This window comes from Pagrus major, chromosome 10 (assembly GCF_040436345.1).
Source record: "Pagrus major chromosome 10, Pma_NU_1.0".
NCBI lineage: Eukaryota > Metazoa > Chordata > Actinopteri > Spariformes > Sparidae > Pagrus > Pagrus major.
Window position 1 is genome coordinate 8,206,633 of NC_133224.1, and position 27,427 is coordinate 8,234,059.

The 27,427-nt window shown below is 40.5% G+C and overlaps 3 protein-coding genes across 3 annotated transcripts; 2 read left to right on the forward strand and 1 right to left on the reverse strand.

Annotated features, from left to right (window-relative positions):
- Positions 1-7,646: 7,646 nt before the first annotated feature.
- Positions 7,647-14,810, forward strand: faah2b (fatty acid amide hydrolase 2b). The gene is made up of 11 exons (XM_073475153.1): positions 7,647-7,972; positions 9,100-9,182; positions 9,642-9,778; positions 10,012-10,221; positions 10,712-10,831; positions 10,966-11,101; positions 11,882-11,999; positions 12,089-12,208; positions 12,922-13,033; positions 13,473-13,661; positions 13,975-14,810. The coding sequence occupies exons 1-11, from the start codon at positions 7,784-7,786 to the stop codon at positions 14,148-14,150; spliced, it is 1,590 nt and encodes a 529-aa protein (XP_073331254.1). The 5' UTR covers positions 7,647-7,783; the 3' UTR covers positions 14,151-14,810.
- A 1,108-nt stretch (positions 14,811-15,918) lies between these two features.
- nelfa (negative elongation factor complex member A) lies at positions 15,919-21,537 on the reverse strand. The gene is made up of 11 exons (XM_073475261.1): positions 21,319-21,537; positions 19,420-19,591; positions 19,143-19,304; positions 18,811-18,900; positions 18,498-18,625; positions 18,304-18,373; positions 18,115-18,206; positions 17,872-17,980; positions 17,406-17,740; positions 17,182-17,281; positions 15,919-16,752 (listed from the first exon to the last, which is right to left on the reverse strand). The coding sequence occupies exons 1-11, from the start codon at positions 21,526-21,528 to the stop codon at positions 16,568-16,570; spliced, it is 1,653 nt and encodes a 550-aa protein (XP_073331362.1). The 5' UTR covers positions 21,529-21,537; the 3' UTR covers positions 15,919-16,567.
- Positions 21,538-22,753: 1,216 nt separating this feature from the next.
- nicol1 (NELL2 interacting cell ontogeny regulator 1) lies at positions 22,754-26,469 on the forward strand. Its single transcript, XM_073475212.1, has 4 exons — positions 22,754-22,953; positions 23,171-23,305; positions 23,964-24,052; positions 25,348-26,469. Exons 2-4 carry the CDS (start codon positions 23,194-23,196, stop codon positions 25,417-25,419), a joined length of 273 nt encoding a protein of 90 aa, XP_073331313.1. The 5' UTR covers positions 22,754-22,953; positions 23,171-23,193; the 3' UTR covers positions 25,420-26,469.
- Positions 26,470-27,427: the final 958 nt, after the last annotated feature.

Genomic DNA, 27,427 nt, shown 5'->3' on the forward strand with positions numbered 1-27,427 from the left:
TGTGGGATACCCGAAGGTTGCTGGACGCCAACGAGCCATAAAGAAGTGTGTCGTACAGCGAGGAGCCATCTCACACCTCGCAGCCACATACTGACACACCGTTCACACATTCAGCCGGAGGTGTGTGATTCCCTCCGAGCTGCTGAACAGATCTGTGGTCTCTCGCTGCATTATTTAGTAATTGATTGTCTCTGTTAAAGCCAGAGGAAAAATACTAAAGTCGCACCGTCATCGCTGATAATAATATGTACTATTTATTATTTAGTGCTGCTGATCACTTATTCATCACACTGACTGTTATAGTTGTTTTGGGCCTCAGTGAGCGTGTGTGTGGGGATTATGTGCAAGCATTCATGCGTGTGTGTGTGTGTGTGTGTGTGTGTGTGTGTGTGTGTGTGTGTGTGTGTGTGTTTGTGTGTGTGTAGGTGTGTGACAGGGGATTATCTTGACCCTGAGGCTTCATGTTCTTGGGCAGAGATTCTCCTCTAATGACTTTCTGTTGACTTTATGGACTGATCACTCAAAGGACTGGTGGCAAACTATCCAGACCATCTTAACTTCAAGGCAAAGGCTGAACAATGGCTAGAAGACAGCGTTCCCATGAAGAATGTGGATATCTTTATTTGTGTTTTACTTTTTTGATTCGTTGATTTTTGCATCTGAAAGAATGTGTCTTAGTGTTTCTCAAAGTCCAAGATGGCGTCTTCAAATGTCTTGTTTTGTCTAAAACCCCCAAATATTCAGTTTATTGTTATAAAGGAGAAAAGAAACCAGAAATATTCACATTTAGGAAGCTGGAATCAGATATTTTTGACTATTCTTTCCCAAATATTACTCAATATCGATCAGTCATTTGGTCCACCACTTTGATTGAGATTGAAATAACTATAACTATTGGATAGATTGCCATGAACTGTAGTCCAGACATTCATGATCCCAAGACGATGAATACTTTGGTGATCACATGACTTTAGCTCTACCAGCAACTCAACATTTTTGGCTTTTAGTGAAGTAGCACAACAATTATTGGACGGATTAGAATTCATGTGTATGTTTACAATGAATTGTAAAGACTTTGGTGATTCCTTAACTTTTTGTCAGCCTCATCATCAGGTCAGATTTCCCAGGTCATGAAATTTTCTAAAAAAAAAACATATTTTCTAATATTAGAATATTAAAACAGACTTGTACACTTTCATGTCCGTTTTCAGGTCTTGGGGAGTACTTCAGAATATTTTGAAGAAAGTTGTATAAAGCCTTGATAAATTGACTTGAGTGATGTCACGTGAGTCAGCGTCAGTTGGGGCTGAAGACTAGAAAGAAGTGAGTTCACAAGACTTCTGTAGCTGCTCCTCCTTTCTGCTTGAGATGCAGCTCCAGGCTACATTAACCGCTACTGACATAACATGCCTAAATCTCCGACCGGTCTGCAACTGAGTAACATTATTGGTATAATAGACACCAGGTTTCGAGAAGAAAGAACGTGTGGAATAAAAATGACAATATCTCTGGTTCTGCTGTGTCGATTTTTATCCTTTTTTAAAAAACTGTCCATCTTTTGTCCAACAGTGTTATAGACCTGCAAAGTTAAATCAGTATAATACATCTTTTATGTCGCTGAATGCCTGTCTTTATCTAGATACATGTGTAATTGATGGTCAAAACACCAGGGACAATGATGGACTAACTGTTAAGTCAATTCAATAGGCAAAGTTGAACCAATAACCAATTCACATCAGTAGATCCAAATCAATAAATGATTTCAACACTCCTGTATTTGTCTTCTGCTTACAGAAGAGATCACTTTTTATTTAAGCCAGGAGAACAGTAGAGTATTATCTTTACTACAAATACTTCCAACCTCTTTTTTTCTATTATAGTGAGACTACTTGCTGGGCTTGAATCAATATAAGTCCATTTTTCTTATGGTCTCAAGAGGGACAAAAAAAAAAAAAGTGTTTTAATGAGGCTGGCTCGTGTGCCTCTCATTCAGATCCCCTGCTGGAAAGTTTTAACAACAGCCAGTAGGAAGGGAATCAATAACACACTCCTGCTGCATCTAACACCTGAGCTGCTCAGAGTCCCTTTACAGGACGGATCAATCCCTGCAGAGAACAGGAGTAAACGTAGGACTGGAACTGATCCACAAGCTTCCAGGCACAGTGACTGAAAGGAAGCTCACATAGTAAGCGATGAAGCCTGTCTCTTGATTCATATATTTGTTTATTTTCTACACAAAAATAATCGGGTATATCGAAAAAGCTAAGAATTTCAATTACATATGACTGAATCTCAACCTGAAACCCCCCCTGAATCTGCACAGGGGCTCTGGTCAGGACCCTTGCTCTCAATACAGTGTGTGATGTAAATAAAACATCAAAAACAAACCTCTCCTGCATCTAAAATTCCAATTTCCACCTATACATCCAGGTCTGGAGAGGACAAATCTATATCCTGAGCCTGCTGTGACTCCCATCTGACCATCCCGGTGGCGGCCCCTCGTTAAGACTCATCTGTGGGCACTAACGATCACGCTCGCCCCTGCTTGGCCTTACAGGCAGCCAGGCGGGGGGCCAGGGGCCTCTATAATTGGTTTTTGGAGCACACCAGCTGTTTCATGTGTCCGCACGCCTGTCCCCAAAGGAGGAGCAGAGGGGTGCCCCCCCCCCTCCAACACCCCCGCCACCTCCCTCTTCAAACTACCCCTCCTCCAGCGCTGGATGAAAGAGTACTGCCAACAAATACACAAGTGGAGATGGTGGTGCAGCTGATGGGGGGGAGCCACATGTATATAAATACACAAGATATAAATAATTTATATTACAGCATATGCTTTCTTTTAAAATGCGGACAAAATACGCCCCAATAATCAGTAATTACAGCAGACCAAGCTTTCATCCAATAGAGTGAAGATACAAAATCATAAAAATCTGAAAATGAGAGAAAATATTTTTATTCCTAACATTTAATAAATGAATAAATATACTTTATTTTATTTTAACCTTTGTTTTACCAGGATAGGCACTGAGATTAAAAATCCCTTTTTCAAGGGAGTCCTGGCCTCCACAGACATCAGCACAAAATAAAAGTAGTGATTAAAAATAGATACAAAGCAAAAACAAACAAAAACAAAAAACAAGATCTCAAAGATGTTAGAAGGTACATTAAGAGAAACTTAATTTCATTTTTGTTGTTTTAAGTTCGTTGGATTGTTATTTGACACATAATTTGCAGACAAACAGACAATTCAGAGTTCAAAGTGTCACTTTCACAGATAACGGGAAGTGGAAACTTCATGTTTACAAAAGAAAACCACGTTTCCACTTCAAAATACAGAAGTGAAAAAGATTTTCAAGGGCCTCAAAAAAACAACGATTACGAGTAGATCAGACTGGACAACATTCAGTAAGTGCCAGAACAAAAAAAGTTTATGTCCAACCAGAAAGATAAGAATACAAAGATACATTTAAAGATATTTAGTCATTATTTGAAGATACAATGTCATTATTTTGGTATATTGCGTCATTATTTTGGGATACTATGTCATTATTTTGGTATATTACGTCATTATTTTGAGATACTACGTCATAATTTTGAGATACTACATCATTATTTTGAGATACTATGTCATTATTTTGAGATACTTTTGAGATACTATGTCATTATTTTGAGATACTATGTCATTATTTTGAGATACTTTTGAGATACTATGTCATTATTTTGAGATACTACATCATTATTTTGAGATACTTTTGAGATACTATGTCATTATTTTGAGATACTACATCATTATTTTGAGATACTTTTGAGATACTATGTCATTATTTTGAGATACTATGTCATTATTTTGGTATACTGCGTCATTATTTTGAGATAGAAAGTCATTTTTTGTGATACTACATCATTATTTTGGGATACTACGTCATTATTTTGGGATATTGACTCATTGTTTTGAGAAAATGTTTCATTATTTTGGAGAAAGTTTCTCATTGTTATTATTATCATGCTATTATTTCTATGTTCTTTTTTTCATCACATCGTCGTAAATAGGCTTCCATACAAAACAACAAAAAGGTGATGCAACACAAAAGGCTGCATGTTGTTTCATTCGTCATTTCTTCAGTTATTTGTTAGTGATTTTTAGATCGATGGGTAGTTTTAAAATCTATTTACTGTAAGCACAGTTTTCTTCTGCTCTCAAACAGCTGACCTTTCGTTACTCAGCAGCTAAACAACCCAGAAAGAACTTAATTAATTGTGTTTTTAGTGGAAAATCAACACAATGTTTCTCATGCTTTTCAACCTTGTGAAGAACAATCTGGGTAAAACACTGAGTACTTGTTATTTTAACTAATGAAAATGGCCACTTAGGCACACAAACAGACGCACAGTCGGCTTTACAACCCCAAAGGGCAGACATATCAGCCTGCATTGGTCTCCAGGGTGGAATGGAGGTGCTGGAAAGTGGATCAGAGTGAAGTGGCGCTCCATCCAAAGGGAATAGTAAAGTAAATTACTGCCCACTCAGAGATGACTTGAACTAGACAGAGGGTTTTTTAGCCTGTCATCTCATTAGGATAATTGAATGGATAATACTATATGTGATCCATTTGGGTGGGAGTGTTACCAGGGAGAACAGTGGAGTTTTTCCTACATGGTCAGAGTCAAAATAATGAGCTGTAGGTAGAAGGCTTGTGGCGTCAAACCCGTGACAACAGAGACAGGAAAGAAGATGGAAATCAATACAAACGTGCCTGAAGCCGTCCTCTGTTGTTCACTGACCCCGGATCATTTTACCCCGAAGGCCTGCATTCACAAAAGCTTCACAGTTCCCATAACAGCACATGGTAGAGACACTCCATAATCTCTAGATAATAGACAGTTAACCACATTTACCTGATGCACTTTCCCAGACAGAAGCACTCCTCCTGCAGCTTCACGCAGACAGGGATACAAACGCTGTCAGTTGTGCGTTTCCCCTGGTTTTCCCTCTTGTCTCTACATGCCCGGTAGTTGTCTGGGCCTCAGGTTTCACCTTACAGGTGAGGAATGATCTGTTTTTCTCCCCTCCATTGAGATTTGGATATGTTTGTGTTTTTTGGACTGGGCGTACCCCTTCGAGTAGTATTTATGTTTTAGTTCAGCGTCTGTCATTTAATTCTGTCACCAGAAAATGCAGTTTGTTGGCTAAAGATAACTTATTGCCTCTCAGCTGCGTGTTAATGGGTTTACAGGTTGTAGGTCAACGCCTGTGTGCAAAAGGTTGCAGCATTTTAAAGAGCGCAAAACATCCACTTCCTCCAGTTGACAGAATTTAAAGTAAACTAAAATTTCCTGCCTCTGAGCGTCATCTCTTTATCCCTAAACTGGCTGTGAAACGAGGTCCCTCCTGAAATAACAGGATCAATAAATAGCTCAGCAGGGTGTTGCTGCCATTCTGTTGGTCTTATTGATTTCACATTTCTTTTATGCGCCCAGTCAAGCCCTAATATGATGTTTTCAACTCGTATGATGAACGCAAAAACCCCCTCTCATTAGTGAAACACTCTTTTTAATCTAAATAAAAGGCACAGGAGCCATTATTTAACATATAAATGCAATCAGGCTGCTCTTTAAAATACATCAAATGACATATTAATCACTTGACTCTACACATAGCAACACGATGCTTTTGTAGATGTAGAAGTATCAGTATTTAGGTATTTTAACCAAGCTGGGGTCATCATTTATTTTGGTGTTACAGGAACAAGAGAGATGAAGCATGCGCTAACCCAGACAAGATGTTATCAAAGGCTGTGTTCAATTCAGTTTCACAGTTAGACAACATAATTTACTGCACAGTGTGATGACTGTGTTGGTGGTGCAGTGTGAGCTGCCTGTAACAGACAGACAGTATGGATTCTCCACTAACCCACTGACCTGCATTGCAGAGGCAGGTTTTTTTCCTCTGTGCTACGTGCTCTGTATGTTCAATTACATGTTTAACTCTTTAGCAATGCTGCCCTCTAGTGCTGATAGTCAGTTAGGAGCCAATTGAATGTAATTAAGTACATTTACTCAAGTACTGCACACATTTGAGGTACTTACAGTTTACTAGTCATACATCAGCAGGTTGTTTTTTTACTTCCTGTCTCAAAAACTCACACTGTTATGTACAGAGGGATGTGAATATGCTATATTTAACAATCAGACATCACAATGAAAAAGCTTTTTAACCAAAAGGTTCATAAACATCAGTTGCAACTTTATACTGACAATCCAAATAATCCTTATAGATTAACTAAAATCAGTGAGTATAAATTGTTAATAGTCTATTGCAGAGGCTGTTTTTTCAGTGACTATGTGCTCAGTTCTGTGTGAAGTTAATTTTCTAACTGTGACTGGTTTTAACATTATCTCTAAATTTCCAATTCAAATACCGGTTTGGCACAACGCCTCCGCATTTACGAGCAGTTCACAGGTTAAACTTTACTTTATATCACCCTGGAGGCTGCCTGCCAGAGGTCAATATCGACTGGTCACAGTATTTTCAATGTGTTCCGGTCACAATTTTCAAAATAAAACTACCCACATAGTTTACTTCATACTAATTTTGGATTTAGCCGGAAAGTTAATTCTTATCCTGACTCGAAACTCAATGTCTGCTTACTATCTTTTAAAAGGATCTTTCAAGGCATCTCATGGTCTCCTTCGGTGGGTGGAGGGGGCTGGAGTTTGCTCAGTTTTTGTTGATTTCTCACTAAACCTGAGTTTCTGGTTAGACTATGGCATGTGGTGGAGAGCTCGAGAAGAAAATAGCAAGAGGATGTTGAGTTCAGTTTTTAAAAGTTGTTTTTAGATTCCTCCAGCTGCAATTTTGAATTTTGAATTATTTTATTTAAGCGGGCAACTGCTCCAAAAGTACAATTTTGAGGTACTTGTACTTTACTTGAGTATTTCCATTTTCTTGTACTTCATACTCCCACTCCACTACATGTATTTGATATCTTTGATTACTAGCTACTTTATCAGAGCCAATGTAGTGCATTTTTAAATAAATGTATTTAATCAGCAATCTGATAAAAAACAAAACAAACACACTGATTCTGATAATCAGAAAAATACTGAATATCAGGTCTGATAATCGGTCAACCCACTATACAGTACGTGCATACATGTAAATGTACGTATACTTTACTTTTACTTGCACTTTTTATACTTCTGTACATTAACATCAGATACTTTAAGACTTTTACTCAGGTACTGTTCGTATAGGCGACTTTCACTGTTACTAAAGTAATATCTTAACATGATGGCTTCACTTTTAGTATATTTGAGTATGATGAGTAAGTATGATTTTTGGGTACTTTTACAACACTGGTATTTTATCATCTTAAAACATGTACAATCTTGATCTTTAAGTAACAGGTAACCAAAGTTTGAAATCAATTTAGTGGAATAAAAACTATAATATTTGCTTCCGAAACAAAGTGGTGAATAAAGTAGCATACAATGAAAAAGTACCCCCAAATTGCACTCATGTCAGTACTTGAGTAAATGTACTCAGTTACACTGCAGTGACTATTGATAATCTCATCTGGGATGTTGCTGGTTCATGGTTTTATTTTGAAGGTGATCCACCGGGCTTCCGGTGCCGTCCCTCACTCCCCGGAGCTTTACTGCTGTCATGGAGCATTGACACACGCGCAGTCACGCACGGTGCAGCCGCTGAATGACGGGGCGTACAGGCGGGACCACGGCCGAGTAACCGGTGACCCTCCGTCCAGTCCTCCGCGGTGTCGACATGGCGCTGAGCCGTCTGGAAAAGCTTCAGGTATGGCTCTTCAAGGCGTTCATGGACGCCCTGTTCGCCCTCTTCCGGCTCTTCGCCCCGCTGAGAGCCGGCGTGTCCGGGAAGAAGCTGCCGCCCGTCGGCGACCCGCTGCTGCTTCTCTCGGCGACGCAGCTCGCTAAGAAGATCCGACGGAAAGAGGTGCGTACCCGGGCCGAAGCGAGCGACGACTGCGGCCGGACGGAGGGAGCTTTAACGTATTTAAGTCAAGCCGAATGAATAAGCACTTCCTCGTTCACTACTTTAGGTTATTGCTTGTTTACAATCGTAAAAGTTATATAAGCAGTTAGCTGTTCGTCTTTAAATCCTTCTTGTTTTCAACGTGATTTTGTTTTTTCAACAACAAAAACCTCATTATAGTCAAAGCTAGGTCCACTCTCTGCGGGTCTAATCCCCACAGGTTAAATGTACAAACCTGATAAACGAGACAGTAGCACCTGTGGGATATACACACACCTGTGCTTCTTAGCCATGCAATAATTAATTAATTAATTAATAATAATGTCTTGAGACAGTACAGTTTTCCATACCATTATAAGGCTATACAAGGCTTATAGGGTGCAGCACTCTCAGATAAAATGACTGTAAAATACATACTGTGAATAGAGGATGTTACCTGGTTTTATTTATTATGTTTTTTACTTTTTAACTCAGAATTTTAATACTAAAGACATTAATGAGGTAATAATACAAACTTAGAAATATTTATTAGTTCCATAACTGAATAAACAAGCTGTTCTCAGAGGAAAATAAGGTCCCCAGAACACAGTTTGAAGCTAGAAAGGTGGCAGGGTCCGCCAAATATAATCAAAGTCCTTTAAGGTCAGTTTGTTTATTCAGTTTATTCAGTCATGAAAGCAAAGAGAGTTTGTTTATTTAGTTTGTTGATGATGAAGGTCTTACTCTTCTCAATGAAATTACTACATACTGCTCCTTTAAAGCCTTATATATAGAAGTAATATATATCTTCATATTTTTAAATCTCCTCAAAAACCCTTCATAAATGCTACAACTCGGTGACCAAATCAAATATCACTATATTCTTGACCAAGTACCTCGTTATTGTGACAATATTACCAAGATGACCACTGGATGTTTCCTGGGACATTACTCGCACATTATAACCACAGCCACGCCTGTTTTGGACTTTATCTGGAGGTGTGAATTGTTTTACTTGTTATTCTGGTCTGAGTCTGTGTGTGTGTGTGTGTGTTACCGATCACAATACATGTTTATATAGTGTAACAGTGGTGTTTCTGGTTTCTCAGGTCTCCAGTGTGGAGGTGGTGCAGGCTTACATTGACAGGATCCAGGAGGTCAACCCTCTTCTGAACGCTGTCATAAAAGACAGGCAAGAAAGACCCTCCTTCTCTGATGGCTTTATGATAATAGATTAATTGTTTTTGCTCATTTGTTAAGCAAGAGGTTGCTCAAAATGTGAGGAATTGATGCGTTTCTTCGTCATAATTGATAGTAAACTGAATATTTTTTGGTTTTGGAGCGTTGGTGGGACAGATGAAGACGTTTTATGATGTTATATTGGGTTTTTTCACTATTTTGAATGAGAAAATACTTGTAAACTGCGGCTATTGTGCTCCAGTGTTTCTTTTATTAATCATTATTCCTCCTAATGGATGTTTGGAGCAAAATTCTGACTTGTTTTAGTGCAGCCAATTAAGTTTTTTAGCAAAATTCTTTAAAAAAAAAACTGAAATTGGTTTCAACTCTGATGCATAATCTCAAAAATAAAGCCGTTTTAATCAGGATTAAAGCAGATTTGGGTCAAATCAATTTTTCTTCCTCCGTCCAGGTTTGACGCTGCCCTCCAGGAGGCGGCCCAGGTCGACAAGCTCATCGAGGAGGAGACCGGTGGAGAGGAGGTGCTGGAGGACCGACTGCCTTTACTGGGAGTCCCACTCTCTGTCAAAGAGTCCTACGCCCTCCAGGGTAAACGCCAGAAATCTAATCTCCTGTCAGTCACATGAAACCATCAAATAACCAGCGTTTGAGCCAACATCTGATACTAGGAACATAGATCCACCCACACCCAGTTACTGTTTAGTGGAGGCGTTTAGACTTCCTTGATTGCCACAAGATGAAACTTCAAAGCTGAAATGTATCTGTCAGTCTTTAGTATTGAGTTTATTTCGTGCTTCATTCAACATTTTTCCCTCCTGCAGGCATGCCGTTCACTACAGGTGTGATCTCCAGGCGAGGAGTCATATCCACTGTCGACGCTCCACCGGTGGCCCTGCTGAAGAGAGCAGGCGCCATCCCGCTGGGCGTCACCAACACCAGCGAGCTGTGTATGTGGTTAGAGTCCCACAACCACCTGTACGGCGTCACCAACAACCCGTACGACCTGGAGAGGATACCAGGAGGGAGCTCAGGTCAGCATCTGTTTGACGGGTTGAAGGGTGGACTCTTGATCACACGTTGTTGTCAAGCAGCGTTTATTCAGAGCAGCTTATTGTCGGAGTCGATCTCTTTGTCTCCAGGAAAGCAGCGCCCTGGTTATGCCTGATAATCATATTACACTGCAGACACACAAACACAGAGGCGCTGGCTCTGGTTCCTTAAAGGGGAACTCTTAAAGGGAAAGGCAGGTTTTGGATGCTTCTGTTGCAAATGTGAAAAAAGTTGTGTGAAGTTGCGAAGTCTGTTAAATTTGACTCAAATGATCTGAGTCAGCACCAGTTGGGGCTGAAGACTACAAGCTTGAAATTAAAAAAAAAATCAACATGTGTGAAATAAGATGTGTTTACTCTGAGGGCAACTGTTTTCAATTAAACAAGACTGATTAAAGCCGACCTGCCACATCCACCAGCTTATCTCTTCTCTCTCTCTGTGTTTATCTCCCTTCTCCTCCGCCTGCTTCAGGCGGCGAGGGAAGTATACTGGGAGGAGCGGGCGCCGTCATCGGCGTGGGCTCGGACATCGGCGGCAGCATCCGTATGCCCTGTTTCTTCAACGGAGTATTTGGCCATAAAACCACTCCCGGTAAGAGAAACTTAATGTTTTAATGTATATTAACGTACGCCGTCCTTCTGGGCAACATTCTTTGTATTTAACTGTCGTCTCAGGTTTAAAGAACACATTTATGTCCCGGACTTAAATGTAATGTGTTTCTGCAGGTGTCGTGTCCTGTGAGAACCAGTACCCTCCTTGCTCTGGCAGACACGGGGAGTACGTCAGCAGTGGTCCCATGTGTCGCTACGCCGAGGACCTGCTGCCCATGCTCAAGATCATGGCGGGACCCAACGCTCGCATGTAAGAGCTCTGCCGGTGTCGCTGCAGTATTTAGTTTTTCCAACACTAAAGCAAAGAGTAGTAGTAGTAGCAGTTATATTGTCACCAGACCTGCTGTGAGAGGATTACTTACAGGCAGGGGGAAGAAAACTACTTAAAAATACATGTTGTAATATTTGAGTAGCTTTATCCGCTGCCGTCTCAATCCTAATTCTTCCTTTTATGCTACATGTGATAGTGATAATGGGCCCTAATGCGAGAACATTTTCCTATTCTTGTCCTAAATTTCTCCTACTTATTTCTGTGAGGTTTGCTCATACAAGCCTCAGGATCCACCAAACTCTCTTTACCAGACAAATCACTGGATGGATGTCACTTGTTCACTAGGAGGTTTGCCGTTGAAAAACAACGATGGAGGCCCCTCAAGAAGTTATAACATCAGAACTGGAGAGTTTATTTAATCAGAGACGAGCACTGAAGGCTTTTCTCGATGGAAAAGATGTTTTCACTCAACTCTTAACTGGCCTCAGTAAGAGTTTGATTTACCAACTGGCTCTGCTGGTGGTAGTGCTGATATAAATGGTTGACGATACCCTGCGATAGATGGTGATGGACAGATGGTTCGTCCAAGTGTTTTGAGATGGAGATAAACAGCGACATGCGAGTAAGGGGAAGAAGGACGATGCCTGTTTGCAAGTAAACGTTAAGGCTTAAAAAAAGTGCCTTACAGGGTCAAGAGTCAGGTTTGTTTGTTTATTTATTCGTCTAATTTGCATTATTTGCTCACACATGTGTTCACAGGTTGTCCTTAAACACGAAGGTCGACTTAAAGAAGCTGCGGTTCTTCACCATCCCCCACGACGGCGGCTCTCCGATGACGTACCCAGTCAGCAAAGAGCTTATAGAGATTCAGAGGAAGGTGTGTTGATTACATCACTTATTCTATTAAGCTGCAAAGAGATGAGAAGATTTTTAAAAAAAAAAATCAAATCATGTGATGTTCTCCAGGTGGTGCAGCACCTGGAAGATGACCTTGGAGTGAAAGTCCAAGAAGTGCATCTCCCCGAGCTCCGCTACGGCTTCCAGATCTGGGACACCTATATGGGTCTCCCTGACAAGGAGGGCAAAGTAGGTCCTGCTGTAATCTGAATCTGAACAGTGTGTCCCTGAATGCACAGAAGAAGAGTTGCTGGACAAAGGCCAACGAGCAGTTCATCAGTTTTCCCGTTAGATAATGTTTCACAGTGACAGAAAGCAGGCCCAGTCTCAGTCACAGCACCTATTGTAGTCTGCTGCTGCCCAGAAATGTTTCACTAATCCGTTTAGCTACCAGGACACACGCACACACACACACACACGCACACACACACACACACACACACACACACACACACGCACACAGTCTCGGAAGTTATTTCTGCTATGCCATTACTTATTCACAGTTTCCTGATAAGAAGTAATTGACTTCAAATATGGATTTAATACAACATATGAACATACAGTATGTTAACATAGGGTGGTGTCTCAAACTCAGAAATACTATATGCTTAGCTAGGATCAACAGTAAGATCAGTACATGTACAAAGTGATATTTCTATAGTTATTTTTCTCCTTTTTTGATACTTCAGGGATCAAATCTATTAGAAAATGTCATGAAGACAGCAGGTGTTTCTTGTTAATTAGCTGTGCGCTGCTGTTTTAAGGTATTTCAAGGCCAACTGTGTGTTGTTGGATGGGGACAGCACAGCAGTGTGGCAACTTAAGTATATGACAGTCACTCATTGTACTTACTGTGGCCTTCAAAATGAAAAATAACTGTTTAAAATGTTTCCTTCCCGCAGCCTCCTCAGGCATTTGTGGAGCTGATGGGGGAACCAGGACGACCCGCGTGGCCTCTGTGGGAGCTGCTGAAATGGATGGTGAGACGATCAGAACATACAACTCCCGCCATCGGTAAGATGGGAAAACATTAACTATCATCCTTTCAAACTGCTGTTAATTAATTAAGTTTTACTTTCATTTTTATGTGTTATTATCCAAACACATTTTTATTTAATTTAGAAATTAAAAAATACTTTTCATTCATGTAATTATTTATTTCATAGTTATCATATAAAAATCATTATTTGTGTACTTTGGAGCTTCATGCAAGTATATGAAACTACATAGAAACTGACAAATTAAACACCAACGTAAACTATTGATAGTTTTAAACACAATAAATTATGCACCGGAAAGCATACGTTAAATAAATTGTCATTAGATACATATTGTATAATTTGTATGAATAATAAGTAGGAGAAATTCTGTTTTATTTCGGTAAAAGCTGTCTGAAAGCTGTAGCTGCACAAGTTTACGTGAACTGAACAGGATGTGTGTGTGATATCTTCAGGTCTGGCCCTGCTTGAGATGAGCCATGCGTCCAAACCCTCAGCCTTCATCATCCAGCAGAAGGAGAAGCTGCAGAAGGAGCTGGAGGAGCTGCTGGGCACTGACGGTGTTTTTCTTTACCCTTCCCACCCCAGAGTAGCTCCCAAACACCACCACCCGCTCTTCAGACCATTTGACTTCGCCTACACAGGTTAGTCTGACCTCAAGTGATACAGTGCAGTCAGTCAGTCTTTCCATTTTTTCTACAAGCTGCAAGTTGAGTCAAGATGTTTTAGTTTGTTATTTGACAGTGTCAAGTGAATTCTGGAAGTTAACATCTGATATTATAGAAACTAACATCCCACATGATGCTAGACTATGAATCCTGTGTGACCTAAACTGAAAAAGGGTCTTCTTCTTCCACCAGAATAATCAAAATGATCAAACAAATTCTCAGAAAATGCTCCAGTCTTACTTTTATTTCCACATATTGAAACATTTCATCCCTTCCTCTCTACTCCCAGGTATAATCAACATCCTCGGGCTGCCGGTCACCCAGTGCCCTCTGGGTCTGGGTGAGGAAGGTCTGCCCCTGGGTGTGCAGGTCGGTGCTGGGAAGCTGCAGGACCACCTGACCCTCGAGGTGGCCCTCTACCTGGAGAAGACGTTCGGAGGCTGGAGGGACCCCGGAGCCAAATAAAACCTCACAAGCAAACAGCCATTGCCAAAATCTCCTCCTGGTCGGATGGAAGATTGTCAGACTGACTCTATCTGCCTCGCTGCTTAACTGTAGTACAGAAATACTGCGGTACAATCAGATTGTTGAATGTTCAAGTGGAAGAGATTGATTTTTGCACTAATGGGGGAATCAGCTGCTCCAGTGAGCGCAAGTCATGATTTTATAATTTGCCATGAGCACAAGACTCAGAAAGATGATTTTTAGCGCTAATGGAAATAACGGATCATTAACATTATCACAAAACGGGGCTGTTGTGCCGTTAATTTATAGAAGTTTTATAGAACTTGCACAATTAATTCCTACAGTTACACGTGTGTAACTAACAGCAGACCTACTGTAGCTGTGTTAACTCTCAGAGGCTCGGTACATGACAGGTTCTAGGTTTTAAATGTTCTGCACACTCACACAGGCGTCTTGTTCTAACTAATTACACTTGTGCTCAGGTTCACACTCGGTGGAGCCGACCTGGGAGTTTGCATTAAAGAATCATAAAAGTGTAATAAGACCTGCGTGAACAGGTGCATCAGGTGTGGTCAGAATAATGAAACGCCTGTGTGGATGTGTACTGTAGATGTGAAATGTCAGTCAGCGCTTGACGGTAATAAATGTTTTAATACTTAAGGTTTTGCATGTCTTTTTTTTTTTATCTGTGTGGTGATGTGAATGTTGCATAATTGCAGTTAATCGACTGTGGTGCCTGTTTTATGCTGCGACACATTTGTTTCAGTTGATTTAAAAAAAAAGGTACGAATGTTTTCTCTTATTTATAATTTCACCGCGTCTTATGACAAACATGTTAAGTACATTCTCCAGTCTGGTGGTGGTTGTTCTTATGCCCGTGTGTCTCTAGCATAGTCTTAATGTAAATAATCAACCTGGCAACAGTTAAATGTTAACTTAAGGTAAGCTGGCTTGCACTCACTAAAATATAAACCATAATGATTAACCCCATGGGGTTCTTTGACAGACATTTCAAGCCCTTTATGGCCGTTTCTGCAGACTTACCCACAGTTCATAGTGTTGTAATGTTATACACAGGGTCACGACAGGTTATCAAGGGAACCAGCCAAAAATCGTTTCAATAAACAATGGTAATACGGATACGGATTCAGATGGGGGGACAGATCCAGCGATTTGTTCTCACTTCTGACATTTTTTGTTCTCAGGGAGTAATGCACGGATCTTCAGACCTATTTAAGTGGCTGGTATTTATGAGCGAGTACAATTTGATGCAGATCCAAATACAAATTCAGATCTAGTGGATTTAAATGTTTTATTTGATATTGTATTAGGTTTAGGGTTAGGACTGATTGAAGGGGACTGTTGGGCCCTGGCGGATGTATGCGCTCTACTGAGTTCTAGTTGTTTATGCATCTTATTTATATCACTAACTTATATCTGACTTTTTCACCTAGAACTGGTTCCCTACTTTGATCAGTTTATTTAACTAAACAAGGACACAATGCCTAATTAGCTTCTGAAACACTGGAGAACATTTTCCCTGAAACCTCTGACTGAATAAGCTTCTATTGTGTATATTTATACTTGTTTCGTTTTTATTATTACATATTTTAAAACATAAAGTAAAAAGTCCTAAACCAACAGGGTTAAGTGAAGGTCAAAAAGTGCCCCTCACAACTTACCAGGTGACAACTGTGTCGGTGAGGGTTCAGGGCTTCCCTCACCCAAAAAGGTGAAAGCGAGAAAGAAAAGGAAAGAAAAGCCCCTCTGGAGTCTGTTGTCACTTTATTTTCTTCCCTTCTTTTGAAAAAGGATGAAAAATTATTAAACATCTACCAGAAGGCTCCAAACAGAACTTGACAGCATTGAGAACAATTCAGTTTTGGTCACCTCTATGATGACTGTCATTGTCGTTCTCTTCTTTTTTTTTTCTCTCTCTCACAAATCATGAATGAGTTCTGAAAGGTCCGTGATAAGCTGCGAAGGTCACATTCATACAGAAAAATACAGACGGCTCGTCTTTTCTTTGCTTTAGACATGTGACATGCTTGTACTTCGGAGTACAAATGTTGAAAAGGTGTCTGCCGTGAGAATAATTCTTCTCCTCAGACTCGAGTATAACTCTCACCCCTCCTGACCACAGCATCATTCAGGAATCGGAGGTGACTTAAAAACAGAAACAATAAAAGGGTAAAGGGAAACAATCAAACAAAAAGTACAGAAATATTCTTCAAAGAGTCCTGCATTTTGGCGGCGCAGGAAAAAAGGGAGGACCTTTCTCTCCTTGACGACCTCTCACCCGCCCAGTGCTTTATTTGGCCCAAATGTGTATGCAAATACTTGTGTATGTGTAAACATGTTGGTTTCGAAGTGGATAAGAAATTTTGGGTGTGTGTTTTCCGAGCGAGCGAAGCGTCTCAGGAGGTATTGGTGATGGGTTTGTATTTCTTGAGGCGGGTCCACTGCCCTGTGGAGTAGTTCATTTCGAAGACTGTGTCCACCAGCATCGTGGTGCTGCCGGTGCCGTCGGCTTTGGGCAAGACCTCCGTGTGCTCGCTCAGCTTGATCTGGATGATGTCCCCCTGCTCCGGGCACGGGTTCTCTGCATCGACAGGAGGAAGCAGACTGGTTATCATTGGTCCTGACAGGTTTGTGTGTGTGTGTGTGTGTTCTGAGCTCATTTAAATTCAATGGATGACAACAAGAAGCAACTCTTGTGTGACAATGATTTGCAGACTTGGGGCGTGTGGTGTCCACTTGGAGTTTTTTTGTGGGGGCAGAAAAGAGCTGAGATGATGTGTTTGTTGACACTGTCCCTGCAGTTTACTATCTGTTAGTTTTTTATTTAACATCAAACATCAGAGCAAGGAGGATTTAATGTGGATTTACCAGATGTTTCTGAATATACAGTACCTAGGCTGAATGTGCTTCTGTATGAGTCTGTGTCTCTCCACTAAATATCACTCAGCAAATGCAATCTATACGTTAATTAGAAATGTATGTTGATGAAAAAGTGAATGTCCTGCTGTACCTCTGGATCCGGCCATGAAGCCCAGGATGAGGGCCTTCTCTGGTCTGGTAACCTTGTTGGCGGTCTTGAACATCTCCTGGGCAGCGTACATCTGGTCTCTCTGAGGAGCAGAAACGTGGCAGAGAATTTTGATGAGAGCTTTTGTAATGAACAGATTCAATAACACTGCAGAGGATTTTTTTGTAATGCATCTTTAAACCACCCACACTCCATCTCCACCTTACCGTGAGCGACAGATTCTTTTTGGGCTGGGGCTGTGGGGGCGTAGGGGCTGGTGTGGGGGTCGGGGTCTGAGGCGTGCTGGGAGGCTGGGTTGGGGTCTCCGGCTGGCTGGCGGTCGCAGCTGCTGGGGGCCCGTTGCTGGCGGGGGTAGAGACTGGCGTGCTGGGGGACGTGGGGGTTGCTGGATTCGCCGTGTTGCTGGCGTTGTACATGGGCGTCCTTTGTTTGTACTGGCCTGGTAAGGTGGCAGTGGCGGTGGCGCCAGCGCCGGCTGTCGCCGACTCCTCTGGTTGGCGAGCCGACTGCAGCGTGTCCCGTCCCGAACCACCAGCATTGGCTTTGGAAGAGGACAGTGAAGGAAAAGACATTATGAGATTGAAATGATGCCCGAGAGGTTTTTTTTTTCTCTCTTTGAGCTAATAAGTATGAAGGAGCTGTACTGATATGATCCAAGGCTGTGTGTCTAACCTGGCTGTGCCTCGGAGCTGGGAATGTAAGAGGAGGAGGGAACCATGCTGGGTGTGGCCGGTAGGTAGCTGGTTGACGGCAGAGGATTCTCGTTCAACGCCCCCAGTTTCTGAAAAACAAAAGCAAACATCACTTGCTATGATGGAGACAGAAAAAACGGATTAAGGAACAAAGACGAAGGAGGGAAAAACAAGACAAAACTGGAGAAACAAGAAATGTCTGAGTGATGTGACTACAAGGCACCTGTGCAGAGACGAGGCCGGCAGCGTAGTCTGGTGTCGTGTTTTCCACCACTGCTGCTTCTTCTTTGGCTGCTTTCTCTCCGGTCTCAGTTTCTACAGCAGGAGAAAACATTAAATAAACATCAGTATAATCCCACTTTGATGATATAGCTGTAGAACTTGACTGATGGAGGGCTGAATATATAATTACCCAGAGTCTTTCTTCTCCTCTTAGCTTCTCTTCCAGCTCCAACCATATCCAGCTCTGAAATATCTAACAGCTGCCAAGGAGAAAGAGGTGGGAAACATGAGAAACACACACATTTATGCAAGAAATAAACGACAAGAAAGCACAAGCACACAAAATGTTAAGTTTTCTGGTAGCATTTTTGAAAATTCCTTTACCTTGACCCCCCTCTCCTTACGCTGGGGCGTCCGTGCAGGGGCAATAGGTGTGCGGTTACTGGGAGGGCTGAACATACTGGGGGCAGTGGGGCTGCGGAACGGGGCCTTGGGGATCCCCTTGAGAGGAGCTGCAAATATTGACATATATCAGCAACAATTACACCATAATAATAAAAAAAACGACACTTTAATGTGTCAACGTTTTGACTGATAAAAATTATGAACATTATGATGGTGCTTTTTATTTTTTAAAAACAGAATTTAAGACCTTGATAGTAAAAATAAAAGCACTTTGAAGTGGCCTTCAACTCACTGGTAGTGTCAATCTTTTTGACCAATCCTCTCCCTTTGGCGTGAAAAGGCACTCCAGCTGTCTTTTTCAGCTGTTGGGCTGTCTCCGTGGCTGAAAAAGAAAAAGAAGATACAACATGATGAGAAAAAAAAACTGCACACTTGCAATTTCTTATATTTTAATTAAGATATTAAGAGCCAGGAGTTCTGGGAGAGTAGAACTGTAAACAAACCCACATGTCTTTGCATTTGTATCCAACTAACACATTTAAATATGCTAAAAGCAAACCAAGGATTGTACAAAAGACACCCATACTGGTGTAGAGAGAGGATGTGTGTGTGTGTATGTTTTACATTTCTGTAGCAGCTCTGCTCTGAGGGTTGCACTCTTGGGCTTCCTTTTCAGCTGGAAATGTTTGACAGGGGGTGTAAGGGGGCCCACCAGGGTGGTTAATGCACTCTTGTTCAGGTACTGGCACTCCAGAGGAAGCATGGCAGACGCCTCACACTCACCCACTGGGAAGGAGAGGAGGGGGAAGAGATAAACTGGCAGTTCATCACAGGACATACTTCTATATCGCTGTTTTATTCAGCGACATGAATATAAAAAGACATGTCAGGTATCCCCTACCTTTCTCCCTGAGCTCTCCGAGAATATCCTGCACATTTGGATTCTGCTCCTCCAAGTCCAGATTGAGAGAACCGGTCTCTGGGAAGGACTTGAGGATGTCAGCAACCATCAGCACCCAGGGCTCTGAATCCACCGTGGCCAGCTGGATTATCTCAGACAGAGCCTCCTTCATCTGTGAAACAAAGGATAAACACCTTAGCCTGCATCAAAAGTTCCCAATCAGTTACTAACGTCTCACTATTCAAGAAATTAATGATTCTTGTTCATTCACTGATGATTAATCTTTGTGTTAATCTGTAACTTGTGGTGAGATGACGTGCAAAATTTGTAATGCAATCAAATCATCTCATATCAGTGCAAGAGGAACAACTGGGAGCAGCCACATTTCAAATGATTTTCTAGTACTGACCTGTACATTCAACTTTCCTTACTTTGCAAATTACTGCTCTGTTCTAACTTTACAACACAGAAGCGCTGTGCAATATTTATAGACAAGCAACTATTCAGAAACTAGTGCCGAGTCCATGGGGTAAAGTAACTCTGTGCACTTTTTAAAGTTCAGTACTTAAACACAACTCTGAGGTGCTTTACTTTAGTATTTAAAATGTTTTCTAGATACTTGCACTCAACTTTGTCTCAGAGGGAACTTTTTTCATCATTAGATGTATTTGACACATAGTTACTCCAAGATTGCAGATAAAACACACGTGATCACCCAACATTAGCCCATTAACGGGCGAAAAAATATTCTACATTTGATAGAAGCTGAGATTGTATCTGCTTTATTACTGTGTGTTTTACTCTCTTATGTGTATTCTGTTTTTATTGCTTTTAGCTTGCTTTATGTTTTATTCAGTTTTGGAGAGAGCTTTGCAACTGTGTTTTGAAAGGTGCAACATGAATAGTTTATTATTTTTGTTATATTTATTATTATTACTACTATAATCGGATTTAATTTTCATTCATTTTCTGACATTTTTTGAATAAAACAGCTTATCAAGAAAATATAAGCTGTCAACCTTGGGCTCCAATTTTCTGAAGTTTAATAGACCAAAGCTGTAATCGCTTGATCAAGATTCTTATTTGCAGATTAAAATCAACCATAAAAATAACCATTAGTTGCAGGATTGTAGTTCAAACTGCCTCCACTTTGCCCAGCTACAGCACAGCAAACCATCATTTTATTCTTGATTCATTTTCCTCTCAACTCTTCAGTACCAGGTCTCTTATCATGGGGCTTTTTACATTGATGTACTGTATCTACACAACATATTTGAACGTGCAGAGACTAGTGAGACCTCAGCCCTGCAGAGGTAGGTCTTTATTCTCTGTTTAATACTCTGTCTGAATATGCAGGGCACACTGATGACGGGTGTCTAAACGTTTGAACATCTAAACAAGTGATATGTCGGACTAGATGCTAGTACCGCCCTCCAGCTCGGGCTGTAGCTCTCCTGTGCCCATCCCACCATAATGTCTGTGCGGGCTCCGCTGGGCTACAGTCGCCCGCTGTGGCTGGTGAACCACCGCTGAAAATGCGCAATTATGGGTTAGCATCAGGTTAGTCGTGTAGCTGCCTAGCGTGAATATTAATGCGTATGGATGCCTTTCTCTAAAAAAGTGAGGCGAAAGCGTCGCAGGAACAACATCAGCTCGTTTCTGACTTTAGCTAACGGATCTTTACCGCCGCCAGTAGTTAAAGACAGCAAGCTAATGTAGCTAATTGTGTTTAAGAGCTGGGTTTGGCGTTTCACAGGAAGTCTAAAACACACGCAGGAATAGCAGCGTTTTGGTGTGAAGCAACTAGCCGGAGATTGCGCGCTTTTCTCAGCTGTGTGTCTGAATTAATAGCGTAGCTCGCCCGTCAGGCTAACGGCGAGCTAACGCACAGCAGCCCACCTCGTCCACGGTCCGCCGGGGGAGATGCAGCATCCCGAGCAGCAGCTTCAGCTTCACCGGCGGCGATAAGCTGGAAAAGCACAGCCGTATGTTGTCGATTACTGACACGGTGAGGAGAGACGCGATGCTCGGAGGCGTCCAGAGCTCGTCCGTGGATCCCAGTTTGTTGTGAAGCCACAGGCCGGTGTCGCTGTCCTTCATCGACGCCATCTTGGAAAAAGAAGTGCTATAAGTTCGGGCATTTTAACGGGCTACCTAAGAAAACAGTCAGGACCCCGCCCACACCGGGGGATGGGGAGCGTGTATCAACACTGAGCCGTGAACAGTCCAAAAGAAATGAATTTTAACTTTAATACTTTGGCTATATCTTTGTTTTGAGCTGGGTTATTTGTCCATAAGTTGTATGCGTTGTTAATAAAGTTTAAATGGTGTATTTCCTCTTTCAAATGTAGCTGAGAATGGGTATCGCTAACATAAAGACGCATATTATTTAAAATTTGCTCGCTCAATTCTTTAAAAAATAAACTTATTCACTTACTATATAAATATTTGCGCCATATTTAGTCTTTGCACTGCGCAGTCTTGTTACTTGAACAGCACAGTACCACCTGGACCACAACCCCCTATGTAAGTTTGAAGAAATTCAAACTCAGAATTTAAATATTTACAATATAAATGAGGTAATATTACAAACTCAATCACAAAATATAATTTTTTCCCCATAACTGAATAAACAAGCTGTTCTCAGAGGGAAAAAAAGGTCCCAAGAACACTGTTTGAAGCTGGAAAGGTGGCAGGGTCCGCCACATATAAACCATGTAAAACAGTTTGAAATTGTGTTGTCCTTTAAGGTCAGTTTGTTTATTCAGTCATGAAAGTCGTGTTTATTTAGTTTGTTTAGGCATAAATACAAAAAAATCAATCAATTCTCTTCTGATTAAAATGTTTTTCCCAAAAACTACATAGTGCACCTTTAATACGATGCTCCATTACCAACTGGGAAAAGTGGAGCCCATATCTTCATGGCCAACCAAAGGCCCCAGTTCCAATGTGGTGCAGCTGGTTATAGTTTGAACCGCACTGACTTCTGCCGTTGATTTACTCATTAACTGACCCAGAGACCCAGTGTTGAAGAGGCAGAGCAAAAGAACACATATTCTGTATGTATTTTCATTTAGTAGTGTTATAAGTGGATAATTATAACTTAGCCTATCTCTGATCCCATATCTTGTATGTCAGATCATAGTCTGAACAATGAACTAGTGAGTATATCTGTAAAAATAAATGTAGTGAAGTAAAGTAGAACACATGGAGGGGCAGAAAACGGAAGTATAAAAGTATCTAAAAAAGTACTCGTGCAGCTATTAATTAAAAGTATTTATTGAAGATAAGGAATCCATGTTGAGAACTATGCATGTCACGATTTATATAAATCTATATCATTTAAGCATTAATTGCACGTCTGTCCAGGCTTTTATTTTGAATGCTTGTCACCGGAAGTCTTGATTCTGGCCCCTCCATAGCTAATTTTTCATGAGCCCCGCGCATGCGCACTCCCTGCATCCCCATTAAAACAATCTTAGCTAGGTGGGCATCTTGCGCTGAGCTGGTGAAAACATAATCGACTGTTTCACGGTATGTGAACACATAGTTTCTTAAATAAATAACAATTCTTCCTGTTTGATGTATTTTTAAATGCATGCTTATATTTACCGATGAAACCTGGACTGTTTTCTAAACAAAGCCCCGTTACATTTTCTTATTCCACTGAGTGGCGGCCGTGTGGGATCATCTCCCGTTGTTGTGCTTCTGCAAAAACCTCACACCTGCAGATTTTATTTTTCATTTCCAGAGGTTATTGATCACATCGTCACCATGGCGTCCAGTGGATATCTGCAGGCAGCGGTGCTCCTTCTGGCGGTGCAGCTCCTCTGCCTCGGTGCAGCTGATGCGGATCAGGAGACTGGGACTGTCATCCCTGCTGAAAGTAGGTGGATTTAAACAGTGTTCAGTGCAGGTTTTTTTTTAAAAAAAATGTTTGTTGAAATCAGCATTAATCACTGATAATCACACACTAATATTAGCAGGTGCCCCCACAGAGGTTTCCTGGGGGAATTGCAGGTCATTCTAATTGGTGTATACATGACAACATGAAAATGGGCCTGCCCCCTTTTTATTTCATCTCCTCTAGGTTATAAAAAAAAAGAGGTTTCAAGGCAAATACCTATGCTTTTGTTTTGATAATTAAAAATATCTCCAGTAAAATGAACACAATCAACATTTATAACACCTTAAAGCAAGACAATGTACATTTTAAAAGGAATATTATGTAATCTTCCTTTTACAAATGAAAAGTTGAATTTAAAAGCAAGAAAAAAAAACACCCTCACTCCGTTCAATACACTCAGGTTTTCGCTGCTACAGCCTTACTTGGTCTGGTATAAAAGCCACGCAAAATAATTCAGGGGGGTATTTACACTCAATCCATTAATCTCTTTATTCTACTTACTTATTCTACTACTTACTCTATAATACTACTTGTACTGTTGCACCTCGAGCTGTTGTAACATGTGAATTTCCCCATTGTGGGATAAATAAAGACAATCTTAATCTTAATTCTGTGATTTCTTTCCTCTTATATTAAGGTCGCCCATGTGTGGATTGTCACGCATTTGAGTTCATGCAGAGGGCACTGCAAGATCTAAAGAAGACCGCCTTCAACCTGGATGCCAGGGTGAGTTACGTCCGACACAATCCTGTCATGAGGCCTCTGATTATTACCCTTGTTATGATTTTATATGGCATGCTCTACATATGCCATGCAATTAAAGTGATCGCCTGCTGATGAGTCTTTTAAGCAACAATTACTGATGATGGTGATTTTGTTTTGGACAATATGGCCTTAAAATAATATGATAATAAACAATATATATATTAATATTTTGAAATCTCCTCAAAAATCTACTTCATACCTTGATATTAATTCTACGACAATATTGTACTGATGACAGTTGGTTATTATAGTTTCACAAAATAATAATACAGTTGGATTTTTATCATTAATGTGGACGTAAAGACTATGTGGGTAATTAAATCACTCTACTGTAATGCAGCCTTTAAAACCAGTACGACATATCACAATATAACGATATCCAGTCTTAGATGATATATAGTATAATATGTTTTATGCCTTTTTAATTATAATTTATTGTAAAAATTGTTATTTATTTGATAGCGTATTCAACAGGGATAATACAGATCAGCACTGTTACACAGGAAGACACAATGCAACAGATATAATGTTTATCGGGTGTCTAGCTGAAGCCAATTTCCAGCCATCGTCCCTGGTAAAGGTTTTTAAAAGTTAAAGTTGAAGAGGACGAGTAATAATATTAAAAAAGAAAACAGGCAAAAAACCTAAAAGAAACAACTGAGATGTGTTGTTATATATGTGTATTATTATAACAACATAAAGTATAAAACAGTTATAAATGTCCTAATAACACAACTTTAAAATGTAAATTAATATTTTGTTATTATAATTCAGCTTCATTTAGTGACCAATTCTTCTTTTAGCATTTATCTACTCGATGTTAAAATGGTGAACTCTTGCAGTAAGTTGGTGAGTTCAGCATAGTTTATTCAAGTGTATACAAGTAATAACAATGATTCGTCTATATGTTTTATCAGTTAACCCAATAATCACTCATATATTTTTAAATGTAAACATTCAACATACTATTTCTAGTGTCAACAGTGAACCTTTAAACTCAATAAGTAATATTTTACTTTTATCTTTACTTTTGTCTTTTCTTGAATTATTGGTGACTGATGCTCAGTTCTACCATCTTCAGGAAAATAATCTGCAAATAGAAACTGTTTAATTACTTAAACGCAGAGGGGTTGGGTGACTTTTTCAGCCTAGAGTCGTATCTGTGGTGTTCCTAAGAAGTTGCGTACAGCCACAGCTACTTCATAGTTCCTCAGTCGGTGTTTACACGCATTGACATGTTGTCTTGTCCTGTGCAGACGGAGATGCTGGTGCTGAGGGCGGAGAGGAGGGCTCTGTGCGACTGTATGCCCACCAACTCGCTGCGCTGAGCTCTGCACCAGAACACCTGAGGACACTTCCACCTGCCATCACACACCGACACTGAAAACAACCCCTGTTCAAAAACCTCTACTCATGCACAACGATTTTCATCTTAACTTATTGACAAAATAGGCACTTTATTTTCTTTTCTCTCATTTCTCTGTTGAGTGAAGCTTTTTAGTTGACATCACGTATCACCAGACAACTTTTATACCACCAACGTTTTACATCATGACTGTGAAATTATGTCTCCATTGTCACAGGACTGGGGTCAGTTCTCATTTGTCTCCTATGAAGCATAAACTATTTTTTGTACTTTTTAGTATTTGACTGTATAATGTAGATACTGTAGAATGCATCCGTAAATTTACTCGTTGAATGTGTCGTATGAGATAAATGTTTACGAACAACTTTACACATTAAACTGTAGCATCACACGGAATTTATTTAACTGCTCAAAACTGATAACAGTTTAAATTTGTTATAAATTAGAAAATCAGTAAAAATTTCACTGATTAAAGCGAATTGATTGCAAGGTCGGGTAACTTATTAAAGGAGTTTTTCTTTGTAACCATGACGATTTTTTTTTTTCCTGTAAAGAAGTGGTCATCAGAAAGAAATGTTAAGTTTCAACGACGATATTTTCGGACGTTTTGTTTTTCTAGGCGGAAAAAAAAGCGTCTCTGTAGGTCTTGATTTAGCACAGCACTGTAGCATGAATTTACAGCACTTTTTGTTAACCTACTGTTAATATAGATTGTATGTATAGATTCTGTATATGTACACGGGTATGTGTAATGGAGGTGTCTACAGACATTGTCTTCTCTGTCGGAATAAGGTGTATGCAAGAACAGGGAAGAACGATAAAGTGTCGAATGAACTGCAATATCCGCAGGGGAAGGGAGGAAGGTTAGCTGCAGCAGGGGACATAGAGATAGAAATAATAATTGTCTTATTGTTGCTCGTTCATGAACAGTGTACTTTGTTAACATTATGTCACGAGATGCCCCCATTTATTGTCTTAATGTTGTACCTATCAATAAAAACAATGAATGATCTCCAATGCTTTTTATTCTTCCTCTGGCTGGGACTTTTATCACAGATCATCAGTGATAAAGAAGCACATTGTGTTTGCGCTGGCTTTAATAAAGACACATTCATTCATTTATTTGTGGTTTCTGCACTGTCTCACGGCTCAGTTGCAGGTGTTGCACTGCGATGACTGTGTTGAAAGTATTTCCACTTCTACAACGTTTTAAGAGAGGAAAACCAGCAAACAATCCCATTATAGCAAATGAACCAGTGAATTAAACCATTAAAGGCACAATGTGTAGGAATTAGGCGCAGAAATGGAACATAGTGTTTATAATTATTACATATAATATTACAGAGGGAGCTAGTAGTCTTCCACAAAGTCGGCCTTAAAGACGGACTAGTGCGCAGATGAATCTCCGTGTTCGGTGTGATGACGTCTAATGTCCACGACAACGTCTGTAGTCTCATTTAGCCGCTTGTTAGCAACCGCCGTTTTTAAGACACACAAGGGCCTTATACTTTAATTGTGGGACATTTAATGATGTATTTTATGCCATCGAACCAAATGTGTAAATATTTTAAGCCTGTGGTACTCACAGACCTTTATTCAGCCATTTAAAAAAAACAAAAAAACATTAAATTTCAGACTTCTGAGTTCTGGGTTTTAGGACTCATTACTGCAGCACTCTATTAGAAAACAGTAAAATGTACTGTAGATCTAGTTGTCAAGTGTTAATCCCAATATTTAAATCTCTTTCAATCAGTCTGGGAGTGAGAGCAGGTTATTTATTGAGCTTATGTGTTCGGGCCTCTACAATTTATTGGACACTGATTGTCTCTGGGCAACACCTTGAATCTTAGCAGCATGTCCCGACTGTGCTCATTTGTCTGGTCTGCAGAGCCTCTCAGAGCAGTGTGTGTGTGTGTGTGGTACCAGTCACAGGAGTGATGTTATAGCTGACCTTAAGTCCTCCCACACAC

Coding starts and splice junctions, on each gene's coding strand:
- faah2b (XM_073475153.1), top strand. CDS start 7,784: ATGGCGCTGAGCCGTCTGGAAAAGCTTCAGGTATGGCTCTTCAAGGCG. Junction 9,779..10,011: donor AGAGTCCTACGCCCTCCAGG/GTAAACGCCAGA, acceptor TCCCTCCTGCAG/GCATGCCGTTCACTACAGGT. Junction 13,034..13,472: donor ACATACAACTCCCGCCATCG/GTAAGATGGGAA, acceptor TGATATCTTCAG/GTCTGGCCCTGCTTGAGATG.
- nelfa (XM_073475261.1), bottom strand. CDS start 21,528: ATGGCGTCGATGAAGGACAGCGACACCGGCCTGTGGCTTCACAACAAA. Junction 19,592..21,318: donor CCCGGCGGACCGTGGACGAG/GTGGGCTGCTGT, acceptor TTTGTTTCACAG/ATGAAGGAGGCTCTGTCTGA. Junction 19,305..19,419: donor CGGAGAGCTCAGGGAGAAAG/GTAGGGGATACC, acceptor TCTCCTTCCCAG/TGGGTGAGTGTGAGGCGTCT.
- nicol1 (XM_073475212.1), top strand. CDS start 23,194: ATGGCGTCCAGTGGATATCTGCAGGCAGCGGTGCTCCTTCTGGCGGTG. Junction 23,306..23,963: donor GACTGTCATCCCTGCTGAAA/GTAGGTGGATTT, acceptor TCTTATATTAAG/GTCGCCCATGTGTGGATTGT. Junction 24,053..25,347: donor CCTTCAACCTGGATGCCAGG/GTGAGTTACGTC, acceptor TGTCCTGTGCAG/ACGGAGATGCTGGTGCTGAG.